This window comes from Ixodes scapularis, unplaced genomic scaffold (genome assembly GCF_016920785.2).
Source record: "Ixodes scapularis isolate PalLabHiFi unplaced genomic scaffold, ASM1692078v2 PGA_scaffold3__209_contigs__length_174095766, whole genome shotgun sequence".
NCBI lineage: Eukaryota > Metazoa > Arthropoda > Arachnida > Ixodida > Ixodidae > Ixodes > Ixodes scapularis.
The window spans coordinates 167,101,008-167,123,327 of record NW_024609868.1 but is presented as its reverse complement, the minus strand read 5'-3'; the positions used below and the strand labels follow the sequence as shown (position 1 = coordinate 167,123,327).

Genomic DNA, 22,320 nt, shown 5'->3' with positions numbered 1-22,320 from the left:
ATGTGTGTGTGTGTGTGTGTGTGTGTGTGTGCGTGTGTGTGTGTGTGTGCTGATTTGGCTTTTAAGTTAGAAAAGTTTGTCACACTTTTACACGTCGACCAGATCCCCCTCGTCCACTAATAATAAAAAAAAAAACAAAAAACCTCAGGTAGTCACGGCCATGATCAAGGAGTACAAAAGCATTGGCACAAGGCACGTGTCTTTTTTTGTTTGAAAACCTCGAGCATTCGGCTAAAAGAGCTGAACGGTCGGTAACTCAGATTATATATTAAACTAAACGACAATCAGTTTTGTGTACTTATTAAAAGCGCTTATAAATAAAATATTTAAATTTCACAGGCCCATATACTCTAGAGATGTATAAAACGAACTCTAATAACACGACTTACCTGTCACGACGTTGACATCCGGCTTCTTGTCGTAGCGCTTTGGTGGTGAAACCTGTTCGGTTGCGCCAACAATTAAAAAAAAACAAAAGAAAACTAGGAGATGGAATATTCAATTTGATTTGCGTAAAAAAATATCTTTGTCGCAATGATATTTATGCTCCCTAGTATTTTCCCGAATCAATGCATTTAAATTTACAGAGATACTAGTATATATACAGTCGTGTGCGATATGAAGGTGAACGCCGGGCCGTCGACCGCTCCCTGCTGTCAGCGTGGCGTCGATAGCACGGAGCGGTGGACGGTCCGGCGTTCACCTTCATATGCGATAAGAAAGTCAGGCGTCACGGCAGCCGCGTGATCACGCTGATAGCACGGAGCGGCCGACGGTCCTGCGTTCACCTTCATATTGCCGGCGGGTGTACGCTAAATGAAAGTAGTATTTTTGACATCGTCTGGAAACCTTGGGAAACCGAAATTTCCACCGTCACTGCGTTGTTTTTGGGAGGTCTTGCGATTTTGTTAGAGGTTACAATCGTAGAAATGTTAGTTTTGTTTAGCGTATGCGCATCGGGGTGTTTAAAAACCCATGCGAATGGAAATTTAATTTAAGATACCCGTAGAGGGAATGGCAAGTGAAGTTTTAAAATGCTATATCGGTACACCTGTATGACATACCGGCTGGCCGGTGCAGTTCACCGGCACCGTGTTATAGGTAGCGTTCTGCATTTTCGGAGTTTATTTTCGACGAATGTGGGAACGTGTTTTTTGCAGTTCATTTTTTTCCCGAAATTCGAAGTTTTTGGAAGCATTCTTTTATGACACTCGAAATTTTTAGTTTTTGGGAAGTTTATCATTTCAGGGTGTTGAGCATCAAATAAGGTCACGTTTGAGAGCAGCAATAAAGTGCAGTGTTACTGCAGATAGAATTTTATTCAGTCAATACTTTGAACATTTACGGCGAAAAAGAATTCTTGTTACAACTTGTAACACACACAAGCCCGTACGGGCTGCACTTCCATTGGCCAACCAATATTGCGAACATATGTGATGATACCGAAGTCTAGTTACTACTAGATCTGTCGTCAACGAGGATGACAGGGGAACGTGGGCAAAGGTTCAGTCTGCAACAAAAGGAGGTCCCACGAGGGCCAGTGAAGGTCTTGGAAAGAAAGGTTTCCGGAAGGAAAGCCTCCGCTTGAACTGGCTACGTGTTCGACTTCAATTCGGCCATGATCGTGAGGAGGACGCCTGCCTTTTTTGATAAGGGTTCAGAGGACATACTTCTTTAAGGCTTTGAAAAAGGCAAAGGGGAAATGGCGAACTTCGAAACCAGGGGTGGCCAAGGTGCGGCTCGCGAGCCGCATGCGGCTCTTCGCGTGTTAAAGTGCGGCTCGCGGCTCCCTCCCCTAGTCCCCCCCGCCAACTTTCCCGTCTACCTCCCGGTCACACGAGCACTTCCCCCGAAAGAGAAATGGGACGCGTTTGCGGCTCTTAGGCTACGTAAGCCTGGCCACCCGTGTTCTTAACAATAAAACGTGGACAAAGGAAGTGTCTTTATATCCCAGAAGATTTTTTATTTCAACTGAGTTTTAAATTTAAGAGTTTCTTAGATAATTCTTAATTCAAAATATTTTTACCGATGAGTTTTTTTTAATTTTTTTTTGTCCGAAAACGCAGAACCCTAGTTATAGGAACCGGTAGGTGGGTATAGGCCGCAGGCACGTGATATCGGTCACCCGTATATAGACACCGGTACCAGTACGAAGGTACCGCCGGCTTAGCTAAATGATTTTTTTTACCTGTATCCGTTTACCGGCACCTGTATCCCTAAAGGCGACCACCGAAGCCTTGTTGGCGGCCGGTATCCAATATCGGGTGACCTGTGTCCGATACCGGGTGACTCGTACCCATGTACCGGAAACCGGTTATATATGGGGGTGACCGGTACGGTTATACCGGTTACCAGTAGAAGCCTTTATAGACCAGAATAAATTAGTTCATGCTTTGTCAGTAGGATTGATTCATCTAAAATTTGGATAACCTATAGGTCTTGTAAATATCTTATGCTCCCCTGATTTCACTGTATTTTTGAACTTGACTTGGCTATTTTTCGTTTTCGTTTTCGCTCCTTGCCTCCGATGCCCTGGGGGTATTGAGATAAATTAGATAAATGTATCTGATTATCTTCAATTCTAATTATTTGAAGCTAGAGCGACCGCATGAGAAGGATAAAACTGAAATGCTAATGGTTAATATCATTTCTCGAGCTCGAGGCAAAATATTACTAGTCCGGTACTTCCACTAGGTAGAGTTGTGCCCTTTTCTAATTTTTCTTTTGATAAAAAAAATTTGCAACGACGTTAAGGCATGCAACATTTGATAAAATATCTAGCCAAAAGAGATCAAATTACGTCATGTCTTCTTTTTTGTAAAGAAAAGGGTAGGATAAAAAACAATTGTCACTTGGCATATTGCTAAAATACGAATGTTGACAGTAGTGTCAGCAAGAAAAGACGAACCTTAAATAGCATGCTGAGTAAAATATTTTTAGTGCATGTTTGAAAATAAGGGTAAGCGTAGATGCTCATGAGATCAAAATTCGTTGCGTTAAATTTTAATCCATGTTGGAAGGGTATGAACGGTGACATGTACTTCTAATATTACTTCGACCGTAGGGCGAGTGTTCTGGACTTCGATACCTTCGGAATCTGGTTATGATTTCCTAACCATATTACGCGGATTGTTGCATTGGAAGAGCGTCGCGAAGATGCAGTATGCTGTCATGTAATCTTGAGTACAAAGCCTGCCCTTCTGTCTAAGTCAGTTTATTGACTCATACTTTACAAGCCATTCGCTTAACTTTTTTTTTCAGAATTCTTGTTCTTTATTTGCTGAATTTGTATACTCTCATATTTGCGCTCTTCGGAAAAGTAATGACTATGGTAAGTTTCTATTTTATTGTTCATTAAATGCTGCATTTCTTTGTTTTGTTTTTAAAAGCAATTCATACGTTCACTTATCATTTTGAAGCATATTCTTATTAACTTCTTCGCAGACAAGTGACCTGGTAGGCATGAAGAAAAATATAACCGATTTGCTGGACATGGGTCTTCTGGATCCGGTCATCGCCAACACGACTACGTTTGAGCTGAACGCCACCACCGCACTCTACACCTCAACTTTAGGTGACGATGCTCTGCTAGCAGCGACAACGGCCGAACCGTTTATTGCATCCATAGCACAAGCGCTAGTGGGGCAAAGCTTCGCCTACAATCCATTCAATCAAACGAACAACTGCACCATCGTTCCCGTCAATTGCACGCTTCTTCTACAACTGGGTGTGAACTTGACACGAGCAGGGTTAGTGCCCATCCTTCAATCGGACAGTTTAGTGGTCACCAATGGTACGGTTCTCGAAGAAATCGTAACGACTCTCCTGCCCTTTCTCAACGGAACTGATACGACCGTATCGAGCGAAGAAGGCACCACTACGGACTCGTCCACAAGTCGCCTTCTGGAGGGGTACGACGCCATCTTTCTACGAATCGCCAACTTCACAGTTATTGGGGTAGCCAACTGGACGTATCGTTTTCCGCCGGGCCCAGATACCAACATATCGATTCCGGTGATTTATGTGGACAACTATTCGAAGACTGTCAACGTGACCGACGAGGAACAGGACCCGGCGCGGGACACCTTCTTCCCTCGTTGGAGAGGGACGACGGGCACTTCGAGGGACACTAACGAAACTACTGTGCCAACGTGGACAGACTGGACCACGACTTTGGATCCCAACAACTGCACCGTGGTGTATGTGTCTGTTTGTAATGGTGTTACGGATGGGCCGTTCGATTTTACCTCATGGACGTCTGAGACATCGAAGACGTCCACGACCACAACAGAACCAAGCACGAGGAAACCGGGGAGTCCTCTTACGCCGGAGGACCTGCTCAAAGTGGACGAGCACACTAAGGAGCGCCTGCGGAAGCTGTGCTGGGAGACAATGTTTGGTCAGGTAGGAGCGGTGGCGCCTCGTGAATCTTTGGCCAGTGCTCTCTAAAGAATTGCTAGAAAGTTTCCAGCAGTGCTTGTAGAAACGCAGCAGGGTCATTCCATGTGAAACGTCCCAGACGTTGCGCTCGACCACCTCCGATTTCGAAAAAAAAATTCATGGGCTTCGGCCACAATGTCCGTAGCCATACCCTAAAATAGTTTTGACGAAAAAAAATTTGTGATGACGTGAGCGCGATTTTAATTTTTGAAAACAGCGTGAAACTAGGCATCACTCAATAATTTACGAAAAATCAGCTTTTTCATGAAATACCCAACAATATTTTTTTCTTAAATTTGCACGGTTGTCGGCTTACAATGTGGTTGAGTTTGTGCAGTTTTGTTTAATTTAAATATTTCTAAATAATGCATCATTTTATTCAAAAATAAACATTTTTGTTATTTTATTAAAAAATATATAATTGCTCCCGGGACCTAATATAACTGTTTACTGGTTGCCCTATAGGTATATAACCTATAAAAAATATTTTAAACCGCTGAATTAAACACCTTGTTAGTAAAACAAAAATCCTGAAGTTGCCAAAAAGTGCGTTTTGACGCATAAACAGCCGTTTATTCCACCCTGAGGTGGTCCAAGTAAAAATACAAAATATGATGGGTTTGGAAGAACGATTGATCGTCTTTTGATTCTGAAAGATTATTCAGAGTAATTTTGTTTAAAGCGAGAAAACAATTTTTGAAGCTGAACTCTCGCACCACTACCCGGCGTCGCTTCTTAACGCCTCTTCCCCGCACAGCACGCCACCTGCGACGATAGCCGAAGCGATTAGGTCCAAAGAAACAACGGAGTTTGCTGCCCGCTTCCCCTCGTCCCTCTTTTCTGGCTGTAAGGGAAGAAACGGCGGGTATCGTGTACTAATCGGAGGTGCCACCAGTGCGTCGCCATAGCAGGCACGTTGTGCCCTTTGTACCCGAGGGCGGCTCCTCACACTCCGAAACGCGATGCCTAATCGACGGGCGGCATCAGCTGACGTGGAAGTCTGAAACACGATAATATCGCCGCGAAATCTAGACGCCACGCATGCTGCGGTGAAAAGCGGAACTATGATCCGGTTCGCGCTTAGTTGGAGCGAAATGAAGGCGACAGGCGAGTGACAAAAGCTCTGAAACGCGCTGATTCAGTATGTTAACTCGGACGCTTGAAGCATCGTCACAAGCCAAGATTGCGCTTCTGGCATTATTTTCGGTTCATATTGTCAGTGCGGGAATCTTTACATGACCCATTGGAAATAATGAATAAACAAAGGCACGTGTCCGTGCTGTGCAGAGAAGACGCACGTACGAGAAACGACACCAGGTTGCGACGTAAGAGCTAAACTTCAAAATGTTTCTTTTTTTCGTATTTAGAACAAAATTAGTTTAATTAAACATTCAAGGGCAATAAACTCTTCTGTAAAAGTCATCATGTTTCGCTTTTTGTTTTCGGCCACCTCAAGGCAGAATTGACGGCTCTTTAAACGGCAGAACGACATTTTGCACAAATTAAGTTGTTTTTTTCCGCAAGATATTTAGTTGTACGGCCCGAAACTTTTTTTTGTGCATAATATTCATAGGGTTGCCAATAAGATGTTTAATCACCTGCAGCAACGAGATAGCTTGTAACCAAACTCAAAAAGGCTAAAGTTCTCATATATTAACTTAAAAAAAAAAAAAATTGCTTCAAGCGAATATCCATGATCCTTATTACACAACAATCAAAATACCATGTGGTTTTTAGGAATACAAATAGTCCACTGTTCTATAAAAATATCTTAATTTTCATCAATTAATAAGTGACTCCTAGTTTCACTCCTTTTTTACGAGTTCAAACCGCCATCACCCCATGAAATTTGTTTTTCGTCAAAAATATTTTAGAGAAGCACCACAAACATTATGGTGAAGAACCATTAATTTTATTTTAGGAATCGGAGGTCGCCGTGGGACCTTTGGCATGGCATGAAGAAGTCCAAGTCAGCTGATGCGGCCCGTCGATTAGGCATCGCGTTTCGGAGTGTGAGGAGCCGCCCTCGGGTAAAAAGGGCACAACGGGCCTGCTATGGCGACGCACTGGTGGCACCTCCGATTAGTACACGATACCCGCCGTTTCTTCCCTTACAGCCAGAAAAGAGGGACGAGGGGAAGCGGGCAGCAAACTCCGTTGTTTCTTTGGACCTAATCGCTTCGGCTATCGTCGCAGGTGGCGTGCTGTGCGGGGAAGAGGCGTTAAGAAGCGACGCCGGGTAGTGGTGCGAGAGTTCAACTTCAAAAATTGTTTTCTCGCTTTAAACAAAATTACTCTGATTAATCTTTCAGAATCAAAAGACGATCAATCGTTCTTCCAAACCCACCATATTTTGTATTTTTACTTGGACCACCTCAGGGTGGAATAAACGTCTGTTTATGCGTCAAAACGCACTTTTTGGCAACTTCAGGATTTTTGTTTTACTGCAAGGTGTTTAATTCAGCGGTTTAAAATATTTTTATAGGTTTTATACCTAGAGCGCAACCATTAAACAGTTATATTAGGTCCCGGGAGCAATTATATATTTTTTTAATAAAATAACAAAAATGTTTATTTTTGAATAAAATGATGCATTATTTAGAAATATATAAATTAAACAAAACTGCACAACCTCAACCATATTGTAAGCCGACAACCGTGCAAATTTAAGAAAAAAATATTGTCGGGTGTTTCATAAAAAAGCTGATTTTTCGTAAATTATTGAGTGATGCCTAGTTTCACGCTGTTTTCAAAAATTAAAATCGCGCTCACGTCATCACAAATTTTTTTTCGTCAAAACTATTTTAGGGTATGGCTACGGACATTGTGGCCGAAGCCCATGAATTTTTTTTGAGAAATCGGAGGTGGTCGAGCGCAACGTCTGGGACGTTTCACATGGAATGACCCAGCACCCTCAAATCTTATTGTCCGCCGATCACAAACCAAAGTGGCTTTGTTTGAGCTACGTTATAGTAAAATCCAGCATTTAGCTCACACTGTCCATGTGTGAGGAGTTACTAACGTTTTAATAATTATGCTTAGGATGATATTCGGTTCTTCTAATTTAGAAAGTAATGCCAATAATAGGAACAATGGTAAAGCAATCAATGAAAGTATGGTAATAAAATCACGTCTTTGTTAGCGTGTGCTAGGGCGCTAAAATAAAGACAATGCAATTATTCTGCTCTTGCTTTGTTACCGAAGGCTGCGAATAGTCGGATGCGCAGTGGTTTAGATGTCGCGACGCATAAAAACTGAAAGCGTAATCATTAACAGTTTTGTTTGCTTTCATTTACAGGAGATTGTTAAATTGACAATCATGGACCTCGTGATGACGATTGCTTCAACTCTCATCACTGACTTCATTCGTGCACTGATTGTGCGATACGCAAACGATTGTTGGTGTTGGGATCTAGAACAGGGCTTTGTAAGTAAGATATATATATATATATAAATGTTAACCCTGCTATTTCAGATAAATGATGATTGTGCAATTGAGCCCCCTAGATTGAATCGCTTTCGCACATAAAAAATAAACACCAGAAATGCGTAACGGTCCTTCTTTCCAAAACTCTCACATAAACAACTGTAATTCTTTATCCGTAGAAAAAGAACTTCGAATATTTGTGTCGTATAGTTTGTGCTAGATCTTGCGGTTACTATCGATGTAAGTTTAAAGTGTATTGTTTGAGTAGCTGATCACGTTGTATTGGCAGCCATTATTGGCAAATAAATTCTTCAAACACTTATACTGCAAACTTTACAAAATCATGCTGATTAGAAATACCAGACGGCGTAGGTAGGCGCATTTAAGGAGTGGTTTTCAAACGTAAAATTATATTTTGTTTTAGCCTGGATACGGGGATTTTAAAATTGCCGAGAATATTCTTCATTTGGTGAACAATCAAGGCATGGTTTGGTGAGTATATTTTTTTTAAAGTCATAATTCAAATTTTAAACAAGCAAGCGTTCCTACCCACTTGCTGCGAAAATTGTTCTAATTATAATAAAACATTGGAAATAAAAAAAAATAAAGACAAACGCTGATGGTCACACGACTGTAAAATGTCTACATGTCTTTGTTACTTTATATCACGGCACATAGCTTTATTTGTAACATAAACCATGATCGATTTTTATTTCAAATGGAAAAGTATCGTTATATTCTAAACACATAGAGGTGTTCGGAAAGCTATCGGGATCTCATGAAGATTTGTTACTTAAAATCAGGACTGCATAAATTGAAAAAAGAAAGAAACGTTTGTATGTTGGTTCAAGATAATTTATCACGGACTAAATGAGAAATTCGTTTGAAAAAAAAAAAAGCGTTTGATCGAGTAAATCCTCAGCGGAATCGAAGGTGAGGATCCTCATGATGATTGTTTTGAAGACAACTGCTTACAGGCTGATCACTTTCTGAGAATCTGGCACGAAAATATCTGATATGCATACAACGTTTATTCTTTTCATAAACGATGACATTTTTACATAAAGAATGGGTCGAATAAATCAATGACAATAATCAGTGGTGCATCGATACATGAACGTGTAGACAAGAGTGCATTAACAAATTTTGCAGTAAATTAAATCTCTTTAAAATAGCGTTCGGTGTCTTTACAGAATTATTAATTGGACAAAACGACCAAACGAAATATTAGGTTAGTTTTAATCGCAATTATTTAACCAACAATAACCCCAAAAACGAAGCCGGGCATGACAAAGGCAGTGTTTGTTTTTATTAGGCGTAGCAAAAGGCTGGAGGCTAATTAACTACGCCAAACTCGAGTAGATGTTGTCCTCATAGGGTGAACTCAACCGTGAACTCCCTTCAAGATTTTAAGATGATTGAAGATAGACCTCAGGATAATAAAATAAAGTAATGATTGAAGTTCGTAAAATCGTTTGCTTATGATATGTGCCTAATCGACCTGTTTCCAGAAGATTCGTTGGTTTTAGCGTGTTCTAAGCTTCCAAATGTTAAAGGCTAAAATATAATCGGTGATGACATAATGCCATTAGAGCAGTCGCGTTTTTCAAATCAAGTACAATCTATAATGCTTACCGTCTACCACAGCTAACAGAACTGACTCATTGGAATTATTAATATTAAAGGGATAAAATGTAAGCCAAGACCAATCCACAGGAAAAGAACTACAAAACTAATTCCATGGCGAGATCAGTTAGCTGCAGTGTCTGCAGTTGCGAACCACACATGCGAACTGAGAACTTCAAGACCGTTCAGCGGCTGCAGCTTTGAAAAAAACAAAAAAAAAAAAAACAATCGACACTTTGTAAACCCTGAGATGGGGAACGATAAAAAAACGGACGAACACAACATATTTTGCTGTGTTCGTCCGTTTTTTTATCGTTCCCCATCTCAGGGTTTACAAGATGTCGATTGATTACCAGCTCGCCTGCACTCTCTCACTGCTTACAAAAAAAAACAAGATGAGCGTTGAACATGAACCAGCGAAGCAAGGAGACGGTGCAATGCCTGCGGCTCTCTTTTGCCAACGTTCTATACGCACAGGTGACGGGATTATTTTGATACGACTTGACCGGCTCGTTTGCATCATCGCATATTGTTGGATTACGGTTCCTCGTTTCAGCTGAGGTTTAGGACTAACCGCGCCAGATGGACATATCGCGGAAAATGGACCCAACGACGTTCTCTGCTGCAGGATGGGCATGTTCTTCTCGCCTGGCTTGCCTGCCATTAACACGGTGAAACTGTGTATCATGATGTACGTGCGAAGCTGGGCCGTTCTCACGTGCAACATCCCGCACGAGACAGTCTTCAAGGCATCCGGTTCCAACAACTTCTACTTTATGCTGCTGCTCATCATGCTCTTTGTGTGCACTCTTCCAGTAGGCTATGCGATGGTTTGGTTAGAACCTTCATGGCACTGTGGACCTTTCAGGCAAGTTACTTGCAGACGCTCATCTGGTAATGGGCGGTATTAAATTACTTGCTGCTAGTCATAATAGACCCCTTTCAAAAGTGTGACAACTCTGTGCGGCACGGGCAACAGTGTGCCCGCTCTCCATGGTGAAGGAATGTTTTTTTTCTTCGGCCCGCTGGCTCTGCGTAGAAAAGTGGCTGGGCAAATGAAGTAACGCGGCTGTTCCCGCCGCCGGCTGGGAAAGTAACCTTGCTAGCTAGCTTGCTAGGTATGAAACCTGAAAACAAAGATGGTGAGATGATGACAAATCATGATGTGTCTGCAAGTTGCAAACTTGCTTAAAAAGATGCCCTCAAGGGGAACCTCATGCGGTGCTGTCCCAATTCTGCATCGAAGCATAAAGTAACATGGTGTTAGTGGATGCCTCAGTAACAAAAAAAAAAAAAAAAAGGTAAAAAAAACGCTCCTGCGAAATGAGTTCTTTTTTTTTTCGCGCGTTTATTGTTAAAGTGTAGAAAATGTGCGTAGGACTGATACGGGAATTCGACTGCTCGTTTAGCCTCGCCAATGCTATCTGTCTACCGGGCAACATTCAATAAGTGTGCTGTGAAATAACAACGTAGTGTACGAAGCAACTGCATGCAAAATTGTGAGGCCGGCCGAAAGGCAACGGATCCGTCAGGTAAAACCGACGCTCGTTTATCCGCATCAGACGTATACCTGACTAACAGCAATAGTAAAGAAAACGGAAAGCAGTATAATGCAGATTCAATATATTATCCTCATTAAGCAAATGCATGCGAATTCGTGAGGTTAGCCGAACGGTCGCGGCAGCGGACGGTCCCTTCCATCCGAATTTGTCAGTGTATCCATATTGCCTGCAGACCGGGACACAGCACTGTGTTGGAATCTTCACTGATACTCTGGAGCGCGTAAACTGTCCTTAAAACAACACATGGAGAGCCTAAAGCTCGGTTGGCGCACAGCGAGGTTGCGACCTGCTTTCCTTCACCATGTCACGCAGCTGCTGACCGCCTCGCTGTTGCCATGGTTACCATGCCGAGACACACTGTTGCCGGGTTTTCTTCAAGGGCTCTATTAGCCGTGATCAACAGTTTGACGGTGCTCCTGCTAAGCGCGCAATTTTTGAAAGCTTCCCTCAGTTTTCGCCATGTCTAATCGAACCAGTTTGGCTCGACTAAATCTAGGAGGCTAGTATTAGAAGCACCTCGACATATTGTAAGGTGTTGCCTTGGCGGCATAAGTATGAGAGATAAGTGGCAGTCTCTGAAGCAACGCGCAGATAATCGAAAGTTATAGCAGACAGGTTTTTTGGGGGTAATGACAGCCAATGCTCCATTGTCATCTCTGCGCATACACCTTATCATTATTTGGAGGTGTTTCAGAGGCGTAAAAACAATCTTAAACTTTCCCGATTGCAGTAAAAAGAATTGTCAACGCCCGGCGTGAAAAAAAAAAATAATTAGCAAGCTGGCGGTAGAGCCGAAAGGCTACAGAAACCCTATCACGCGCTCAAGTGTCGGTATAGTTGTGCAGATTGAAAGCTCACGTTTTAGGCGTTATTAGGCTCACACTTCTATCTCATACCTCACTCAAACGAACATGCCTTTAATATGTATTTTGAACAAACTTTTGATTTATGAATAGGCAAAGACATAGATAAACACCAAATTCCCCCCAAAAAAGAAAAGAAAATAAGATGCCTAGATAGGACACGTATTTCGGAAAATAAACTTTACCCGAACAAAAAAAGCGACATCTTTATGTTGGGAGACCAATTTCGCACGACTCCAAAACATGATTTATCTTCGAAAAGTACACCCCAAAAAAAAGAATAAAAATCATTTTGAAAATTGGTTTAGGAACAGCGTTTCGCTCCTAGGAACACACAGCGCAGTTACGTTGCGAGACAGATCACAATGACTAATATCTCTGAATATTAAAAGGGATTACAACTGTTCCGCAAAGTTCCGCAAATTGGAGAATCAGCCCGCTCTCTTGGGTCGCAAGCACTTACCACGCGCCGAGGATCGCGAACTGATTCGCCGCTGTCTTTAAAGGTCCCTTAGCTGTACTTTTTCCCGCACGAAAGGGGAAATGAATACACCACTTGCTTTGCGCACTCAACGAAGCGGTTCTGATGTTTCTTGGTAAAGCTCTCCGTTTGGTAGAGATATGGTCAGTTGACTTGTTTGCACAGACTGGCAAGCTTATTAGGAGCAGAGAAGACGACGTCAATGTTGAACTTATTAGCGCTTTTTTTATGTCATGCGAGAACCTCTGTATGTAGGGAAGAACGACTGGTCTCGTGGTTCTATCTCTGGCTCTTGGTGTGACAGAAGTTCCTTTATTTTTCCTTTTGAGGATGCTGTATGCAATCGATGTTAATAAAGAGATTGGATATCCGGCAGGAGCTAATCTTCAAATTTGCGTATCAAAGCTTGCTGAAATGAAGTGCTCCCAAGATTTTTGAAGAGAGTTGTTTAGTACAGAGGGCAGACTAGAGGATGCGTTAATCATAGGCTCCGTGAACACAAAAACAATAGCACCAGAGCTAACTTTGGCCACCTGGGCATACCGTGATTGTGGGTGCGAGGTTTACCTGCCATCTTGCACAATTTTAGGTAGACAGAGTGATCAATTAACGAGATAAATGATTGAAGCCGAGCACATCGTCAGGAGTTATAAAACCTGTATCAGTACACATGCACTCTTTGAACCTGACAGAAGAAGAAAAGAAAAAACTATTTCTAGGCATCTAGGAGTCTGGTGCGCGTGATTCGGGAAATTCGGTAGTTCCAAACGTAGAAGAAAAAGTATATAAAAACGAGTTGTCAGTCAGCCCGGTTCGTTTGAAGTTTCCTTTCCTTCTCGTGTGTAAGGAGTGAGTGTACGGTGTGAGTGTTCGTTTGCAGTGTGCGTTGTAGTGTGTTAATATGAGCAACCAACTCGCCCAAGCTGCTACGTTAACAAAATTTTAGACGGACCTAATTGCAGATTTAGGTGAGGGCAGGAGCTTACAAAGTTATATTTAGGCGGCTAAATATCAGGAGATTCATGCAGTGCATGGAATGTGCCTAGTTGAGAAGGAAACGGCCGAAGACTTGGTAGTTTATTGTGAGGGCGTGCACCTCGCAGTGGGCGGAAACAAGACTGGGTTGGTAAACTCACTGTGGCTTAAGGAGAGCGAGGGGAAGATATACGTTGGAATGGTAGAGATAACCAAGAAGAGGTTATCTGACTGGTCGCATAACTCGTGTTAAAAATAAATATTGACTTACTCTTTTCGCCTCTATCCGTGCGTACCTGGTTGTAAAGGAGCGCTTCCGTCGCACGGATTGTCATTTTGAGCAGTATTACTAAAGTATTACCTCTAGTGTTTTATTTGTACTAAGTGGTTAACGTTTGATAAAAAAAAATATAATGGCTAGCTGAAGCTGGGAGCTGTCAGTTTTAAAGGGCTCAGTCGCATACATTCATCCACCTATCAGAGCGCCAAACAATTACATTTCCATTCTTCAAATAAGAAAAATGTATATATATACAAAGAGTATTTATGCGATATTATTTTTCTAGCCCAAATCAATCAAGTTAATATTGAACAATTCATAACCATCAGTGCAAGATTAGAAAAAGCTTTAGATTTCGGTTTAACATTTGTTTTATTATTTCATTTTGTGAACATTTCACGCTGTCTAGGTTTACCTTGACACGTCTACGAAACCTACAATAATACAAGAAAGCAACCTATTAAACAAATCAATTTGGTTTTAGACAATCACCCAAAGCCTGCAGAGTTAAAGGGGCCCTCCGGAGCTTTCTGCGATCGTCTGTTTATGTTGTTATGTTGCGTAGTAGGTGCAAGTTAATATGTATACAAAGTTTTAGATTACAAAACCGTTTATTAAGCAGATGGCAGAAGAAATATATGGGGACTATTTTCTCTTGGAAGACAATCCCCCATTCCCTGCCCATCGCTAAAACTTGACCAATGGAAATGCTGCATCTCGCGGTGAATGCGAACGTTATTATTGCGACACTTTTTAAGCTTGTTGTAAATTAGACTTTGAGAAAAACGTAAACTGATTGTGGTGCGGGAAACATAGTCCACAATTATTGCTCCAAAACCAGCGAACTATGTTTTCTCCCCGCAAGCTTGTTGCTAGGGGGTGATGCGTCGGCGCGTCGGCTCGTCTGCTTCCCGGGGCGTCTGCAGGCGTGCATTTGCGGGACACGTGTTTCTTCTTCCCGTGGATCCCGACTCCGAAACCAGCTTTGCAATCCTTCCATGTCAACGGGTCAAACTTTTCTTTCTTATCTGTGGGATCTGACTGCGTATTGCAGTAGCAACGCGACGGTGCGGTGCGACGAACGACGACTGCCGAGCACAAAGTCCGGGTTCCTTGACGACGGTCCGCGCGTGTTCGAGAGATTCCTCCGCGCGTCGGCGGTCGTCCGCGTTGGTGACGCGCAGTGACGCCGGAATCCTTCGCTTGCTATTGGCTGACGCGTAAAGAGATGCCCCTCCCGTTTTCCGGGGTCATCTCAGAAAGGGGGGCGTGCCGCAGACTTTGATAGCAATTTTAGTAGGGAAATCCGCCGCGCATGACCGTAATTTTATAATTTTTAGGATCCTTAGGCCCTGTAGATTGAGTTACCGCCATAAATAGACCATCGCAGAACGCTCCGGAGGGCCCCTTTAAGGAATGGGGCCATAGAGCTAGTGCAGCTGTAGTGCATGGGTGCCTCCAAATAAATCATTACAATTTTCTCCATTCAAGTGCGTCGCCAACGTTTACTTTTCAACCTGAACACACAGATATTTTTTTTTTAAACAAGTAGATAGAAACAGCTTTTCCATATCACATGGTGCCACTTTCTTGCACATTCACGGCCATTTAATAAAATTGACGTTTGCTTTTTCATCGCGGCATTGATTATCGCGCTTAATGTAGGAGAAATTTCTGTTGTAGTTTTGCCCATCCTTCCTGAATCCACGCGATCCGGAGTATGTGTCAAATATTTAAAATAGACTAGATTACCAGGATTATGTAATCATCCAACGGCAGGAGGCAATAAATTATTGTAGTTTGCCATTTCTTTTTTCTCCAAGGTAGGCCGTGCTAGTTTGGAACATGTATTCGATGCCTATGACCAGAGTTTAGGACCCATCTTCGCTAATTCACTTATAAGGTTAGAATTCGCTCATTAAGTTGAAGGAGGGAACATGCAGCAGCATGTGTCATTTTTTCATTACTCTAAAATGACTGCGTTTGTGCCTTGTCACGAGGCGCTCGGAAGGTCGATTGCTGCAAGTTACAAAGGAAGTTCCACTAATCAAATTGCTGCAAGAACTTAAAAAAAGGTATTGTGACGACGAGCAGTACCTTTCACGTGCTCACACCAAGCTCAATTTTATGGCAAGCTTTATTTTTTTGGGGAAACCATTTTTGCTGTCTGGTCTTTGAACGAGCCCTTTCTCTTGATTGCAGTGTTTGGCTCACCGCGTAGTCTGCGGGAATGGAAACACAGGGTTTCTTTAAGATAGGAGAGGTGAAGGGAGTTGGTACACGTTGTAGGCGAGGACCGTAAATACTCTCAACAGGACCAACGTTGATTTTCTGAATTATTTTTTTCTTTCGGACAGCGGATACTTTCGCGCCTACAGGGTCTTCACAACTTATTTGGATAACACCCTTCCAACGTGGATGAACCAGATTATTGAATACCTCACATCTCCCGGCGTCGTAATTCCGCTCATATTGCTACTCATGTACGTAGTAGTTTCACCTTATCGAAAGGGCATTATTAGATTTGTGTTTACGAACAAACGTGTTTTGCACTTTTGACGCTTTGATTTGTTATGTTTCATCGGACCAGACTGATAATCTACTATCTGGTGGCACTCACGGGTTCGCTCAGAGAATCAAACAACGACCTCAAACTGCAGCTTCGAAGGGTGAGACAAATCTCGAATATCAATGACCCGAAACTTGCGCTTCTCTTTTCAAGATATGTTTCTTTGTTTCCCATGAACTCTGTACGCAGCCAAGGCTTCGATCCGATGCAGACAATCAAGCGGCGCCAAATGTATATCTTCATGGAGCGCATGATCACGCACATTAAATGTGCCATGATCCTGCGCCTGTTCGTTCGTTATTAGTTTAAATAGTAAACGCACAATGACGACGAGCGCCATGACCGTGCACTTTTAGCTCGGCTTGAGTGGCTCTATCGCATCGTAGCGTTGAATACAATTGGACGTAAGGTGAAACAGAGTGTGATAAGAGTTTAGTGTATTTATTGGGATATACACATGAAAACTTCGTTCGTACTACGCTTCCGGTATATACAGGATATCTTTATTCTTCGCAAACTGTTTAAAAAAAATCCATGCTAGACAATGCCGGTTTGCTCAGGATATTTATATGTCCAGGTGGACATAATACAGGTCGCTATGTATCACGTTACGTTGGCTACCTTTTAAAAGTTTGTTAATTATCATTTTAATTTGTTAAGGCAAACGTTTAGTTTCAATTGCAAACTTGCTGAGCGCAATTGAAGACTACTAATTTTTTTGAGAAAACCAATGAAGCATGTGAGAAGCCTTGTGGTGTGATTATCACAATAGGCTGCCAGTGCAAAGACGCGTGATCTTTCTGTCTCTTATCATCCACGCACCGCCAGCCTTGCGTCTGTTCGCACTACCCTGCTTCCGAAGTACTCCAAGTTAATTTACTGATTTAGAAGATTTCGATGACGCTCAGCAAATTTCTGATTGGAACCATAGGTTTCATATAATTCTTTATTAAAAAAGAATTATAACACAGTTCAGTCTCTTTTCCTAGTGATTGGGACGATTAGCACCCTACAGTATGTAACTCTCTGGCCATATAACTCACATATACAGACCGCATTAGTGTGACTTTCACGGCTTTTATACACCGACCTATAAAGTGTAATATTCAGTATGGAACGAGGAACACGATGCTAAACAGAATTTTTAAATTAAATTCTATTTTGTTGAAAACACCTTCAGTTCGTGTTTATCAATTTAGTTGCGCTTACAGACATGAACTCAAATAAAACTGAAGCCTGGGGGATCACCTATCAGACATCACCATAAAAAAGGAAACTTGGGGTATACGCCTCCAGAGACGGCAGTCAACAGCTCTCTGACCTTGGTTAGACAATTCTTATCTTTTTGTTTTTAAACTAAAGACGAGGGATGTTAAGTAAGTGAGAAACTTCTTTGACCTGCCTTTTTCGGCTTGCCCATGAGACCAGTGAAATCTGCAAAGGTACTGGGAAACTCAGAACCATGAGTAAACGAGGCAATATTGAGACAAATATTGGTTTCAGGGCGCAGTAATCATTTTTATATTTGACGTAACTTTCTGCCTTTACGAGGACGCATTCATTGTCGACGGAAGTCATAACACGGACTGGCTTACGACACACGGTATGAGAATCTTCTGAAGCTGTACGCTTTATCTGCGTTCGCACTCTAAACGTTTCCCATTTTGAACCTCCATCAAGGTATAGATTTGATGAAAATTTTGTTTTTAGGAGGATATTATCCAATCTTTTGTGTGTAATAGACCCATGTGTCACTTGTAAAAAATTAAAAGTTAAAGACTGTTTTTTACGAGAACAAACGGACCAACAAACGAACGACACCACCCAGTGGCAAGGACATGACGTTTAAAAATGGGGAGCTCGCGCCTGTCAGAATGTACACCACGAAATACCACGGCCTGGACGTGAAAATGTCAAACAGAGGAGCAGAAATTACATGCATACCATTGGAGTGGATACTAGTGCGAAACGAAAAACCCAACTGCATCGAGCCGGCAACATTATGAGCGTTCAGCAAATAGCGGATAACTTGCGGGTATATGATAGCCTTTAGACTTGGGAAGTGTAGACAGTATTTGGAGCTACCAAGGTAGAATTCTAGAAAAAAAAGAAGCAGAAAAGCACAAACATGATTCCTTTTGGGCAGGAAAAAGATACCGAGAAGAAACCAACGACTGAGACAAAGGATGGGGTTTCCGTGACCGTGCCGGCTGTCACTGTTCCTGGGTCAGAGCCACCAACAACAGAACCGGAAGGTGAGCATCGCAAATAGGTAACGACGCGCAGCTCCTTTCCTCTAAGGTTATTGGAACTTCAGAAAATAACCTCGCTTGACGGCTTTCACTCGGTTGTTGTCCAATAGAGGAATTACCCGTCTAGTTAATACTGAAACTGTTCTTAGGAGCAATGTCTTATAGGCTTAAAACCTTAGTTACACTTGCGCTCTTAACTGGTATTATGCCAACGACAGTTGACTCAATCGCGATCGGCCAGAGTTACACGGCGGCGCCAACTGTCACTGTAAATCGCTAAAAATCGTTGAGTTCAGCTGAGCTTGTTTATGTCAGTTATACTTCATTCTAAGCTTTCACCTTGTTTACTTGACGTACTCGGCGGTGGGAAAGCAGGCGCATTTCGCGTAAGGGTTTTTACCTCTCTGCTTTGCGTGGCACACCGCAAATACGCACTTATTTCTGTGCAAATAAGTCACCTACTCTATTTCACCTTAATTATGATGTACCGCAGGAAAGGCTAGAAGCGCGAGCTCCTTGCTCTAGGGCCTTCTCGTGCACTAAGGGCAGCTGCCAACGCTATGAGCTCGTGCCTCTAACCGTCGCTGCGGTATACAACATAAGGTGAAACGGAGTACTAGTATCACTGATGGGGGTTCCCGCATAGCCCCTCATGGCCAGCGCCAGCAAATTTCTTACTATTACGGAAGATTGGTGGAGGTGTATAATAATAATAATAATAATAATAATAATAATGATAATAATAATAATAATAATAATATTTTTTTTTCGGATGTGACAAAGTATGATTCGGGTCTGCCGAAGCCAGAAGTGGCTTGTTTGGCTAAACCACCAGTATTAAAGTTATAAATCAATTAATTTCAACACTGTGAAAAGTGCATCAGAACATAAAACACACACACACACACATTTTAAGAAAAATAACATTGAAGCATTCGTAAAGTTAGCCCTATTGAAAATAACCCATCAGACTTGATGTGTTATGGGACCCTCTTAGCCCTTCAAACCCTTTAGACCAGTCAACCCTTTAGACCCGTCAACCCTTTAGACCCGTCAACCCTTTAGACCCGACAACCCTTTAGACCCGTCAATCCTTTAGACACATAAACCCTTTAGACCCACAAACACTTTACATCCATAAACCCTTTAGATCCATCAACCCTTTAGACCTATCAACCCTTTAGACCCATTAGCCCCTCAGAAATTGAATTCTCTGTACTTCGTTTCATAATAAGTGTAAAACACTGTCAAGGCTACTAACACGCGCACGTGGCTTCATCAAGTGCAAAGGCGTGGACAAAGCTCATCATATAGTCACATGCTCGTGCCAGTAGCCTTGACAGCATTGCGTACCAAGTATGAAATGGAGTATAGGTGTTCACAAACCTCTCGAGCCAGGAATGCAGCTCTAAAAAAGCTGCGTGGCAGGCCCAGATGAATTCAAACAATTGATCAAGACAAGATTTCAGCGTAGGATGAAAGCAAAATTTCATCTGAATGTTATACACAGAACAAACATTTGTAGTTGTGTTGTAGGTCACACAACATAAAACGTGATCATATTCTAACGAATTGTTACAGCAAGTCGAGATAAACACAGAGATTTAGTGGCAGATGCTGCACGACGATGACCTAGGTAATTATGATGTAGGTAAGAACTCGGAACTCCTACACTTTAAATTTCTGTTTGGTTCAGTGCCACATGTTCAGAAACACACTATTTTCAGCACATTCACTACTATGCTGCAATGAGAAGGCATCATTCAGCACTGGTTTGCTAAAATAATGGATATCACACTTCACGATAGCACCATCTTTTTAAAAACAATAAAAACCTAGTCTGTCATTCTGGAATCTCACTAAAAAACAAGTTAACATGCAAAGTACAAAAGACTAAATTATCTTCAATCAATATTCACGACCTGCATATTGGTTACCAAGCTCTGTTAAAATATTCAGGACTGCTGTATCACATGAATTAATTACCATTAAAGGAACATTGAAGTGATTATCACAGAAGTTTGGGCTATTTGGTATACAGACATAATTAAAAACAAAACACTGCAAAGACAAGGACAAAGTGAAAAGTCACCGATAGGACACAACACTGACTCTCATCTAAAGATTTATGTTAGCATTCAATATAAATACCACACATGCCATACCAAATAAATGAAGGAAAAAAATAAATACATATCACGTTTTCAATACAACATTGTCACTGATTTGCCCTCCTCGCTTTAAGTATTGCCGCTCTTTATCAGAGAGCACGACTAATTACAAATGCACAGTTGCAAGATCCCAGGGATCCTGGGTTCGAGCCCCACCCCGGCCCGTTTCGATCCGGATGAGCATCGTACCGGCGTGCGGTCGTGTATCACTACTGCGTGATGCACGTTAAAGACCCCAGGCTAGCGGTTGTACCGCACTGGTTAAATTTTTAATCTACAGCCGGGGGACTCGTCGCCCCTGTGAGGCAGACCAAGTTCTAGGCTCTATTAACACACACACAACCCAATTTGTTTTACAGTTGCAATAAAGAAGTTCATCTCACAATCAGTCCCGTTGACGGTAGGTTTGAAGTTGACCTCAGCCTTCAGGTTCTTTGTCGATATTCGAAGGTCGTCACTTCCGCACCTGGTCAGTTTACTGTCGAAGTCCGTCGCTTCGGGAATTGGTCAGCTCACCGTCGACGTCCGTCGCTTCGGGAATTGGTCAGCTCACCGTCGAAGTTCGTCGCCTCGGGAATTGGTTAGCTCACCGTCGAAGTCCGTCGCTTCGGGAATTGGTCAGCTCACCGTCGAAGTTCGTCGCCTCGGGAATTGGTCAGCTCACCGTCGAGGTCCGCGCTTCGGGAATTGGTCAGCTCACCGTCAAAGTCCGTCGCCTCGGGAATTGGTCAGCTCACCGTCGAAGTTCGTCGCTTCGGGAATTGGTCAGCTCACCGTCGAAACTGTGGTTCAGCCCGCCGGTGCCTGCTCGGAGCATGGCCAAGCACAGCCGGTCGCTTGTTCGGATCGCAGCCAAATAGTCCTTGCCGCCAGCTCTTCCAGCCCGAGCCTCTCCGCTCTTCTTCCACCTCTACTTCTTCAACAGCTTACAGCATGACAACCAGCGTGCGCTTATATTGCTACGGTTATTCAGTTTCCTTGAAGTTTTTCAGTGAATGTGTCTGTGCATTTTATATACCTTGATTTTGTTAAACTCGTTAAATAAAACTGACTGACATATGCACACACCTTGAATCAGACTTGTGCCTATTACTTCAACTATGTAGTGAATTACAAATTGACATTAAAAGTAAATTGTTACAATTCCTGGTTGTAAACGATAATTGACTACTTACATTGTTACTTGACTGGATTAGTTTTTGTTACTGCAAGATAGACACGCAAATCATAATTTTTGCTTAGTATTTTAGGCACTAAAGATGTTGAATTAGAAATTGCATACAAATACAACTGGCAGGCTGCAGTTTGTCTTACTTTAACAAACTTCTGTGAGTTGCTTGTAATTGTTTGACGGGTGTGTTTGAAGGCCCCGCAGGCATTTTAAAAAAAACATCTTAGAACTTTCTAAAGGGCATTTCAAACCCTTTAAGAAAGAATCTGACGTGGCCCAGAACGCATTCAGGAATCTCAAAGGGTCCTTTAAACCTTTTAAGAAATCTTTGTGGTCCCCCTTAGACCTTTCAAAAGGTTTTGACGGGCCCTTTAGACTTTCTCAAAGGGTATGTCAAACCCATCAAAACGTTTTGTAGGGCCCTTTAGACTCCTTTAAGGGGTACGTCAAACCTGTTAAAAATTCTTGAAGGCCCCTCAAACCCTTTAAAAAGTTTTGAAGGG

General features: G+C 42.3%; 2 protein-coding genes across 2 annotated transcripts in view; both read left to right on the top strand.

Moving 5' to 3' along the window:
- LOC8051552 (transmembrane channel-like protein 3) overlaps positions 1-17,843 on the top strand; it is a 53,559-nt gene extending 35,716 nt beyond the window's left edge. The window contains exons 12-19 of the mRNA XM_042292962.1: positions 3,262-3,331; positions 3,445-4,404; positions 7,739-7,867; positions 8,292-8,359; positions 10,122-10,361; positions 16,012-16,137; positions 16,245-16,404; positions 17,727-17,843. Of these exons, the coding sequence (XP_042148896.1) occupies positions 3,262-3,331; positions 3,445-4,404; positions 7,739-7,867; positions 8,292-8,359; positions 10,122-10,361; positions 16,012-16,137; positions 16,245-16,404; positions 17,727-17,843 (1,870 nt within the window). The remainder of the gene's footprint in view (positions 1-3,261; positions 3,332-3,444; positions 4,405-7,738; positions 7,868-8,291; positions 8,360-10,121; positions 10,362-16,011; positions 16,138-16,244; positions 16,405-17,726) is intronic.
- Positions 17,844-18,412: 569 nt separating this feature from the next.
- Positions 18,413-22,320, top strand: part of LOC121837151 — a 47,702-nt gene continuing 43,794 nt past the window's right edge. Inside the window, exon 1 of the mRNA XM_042292655.1 lies at positions 18,413-18,478. The gene's annotated coding sequence lies outside the window, so the exon portion shown is untranslated. The remainder of the gene's footprint in view (positions 18,479-22,320) is intronic.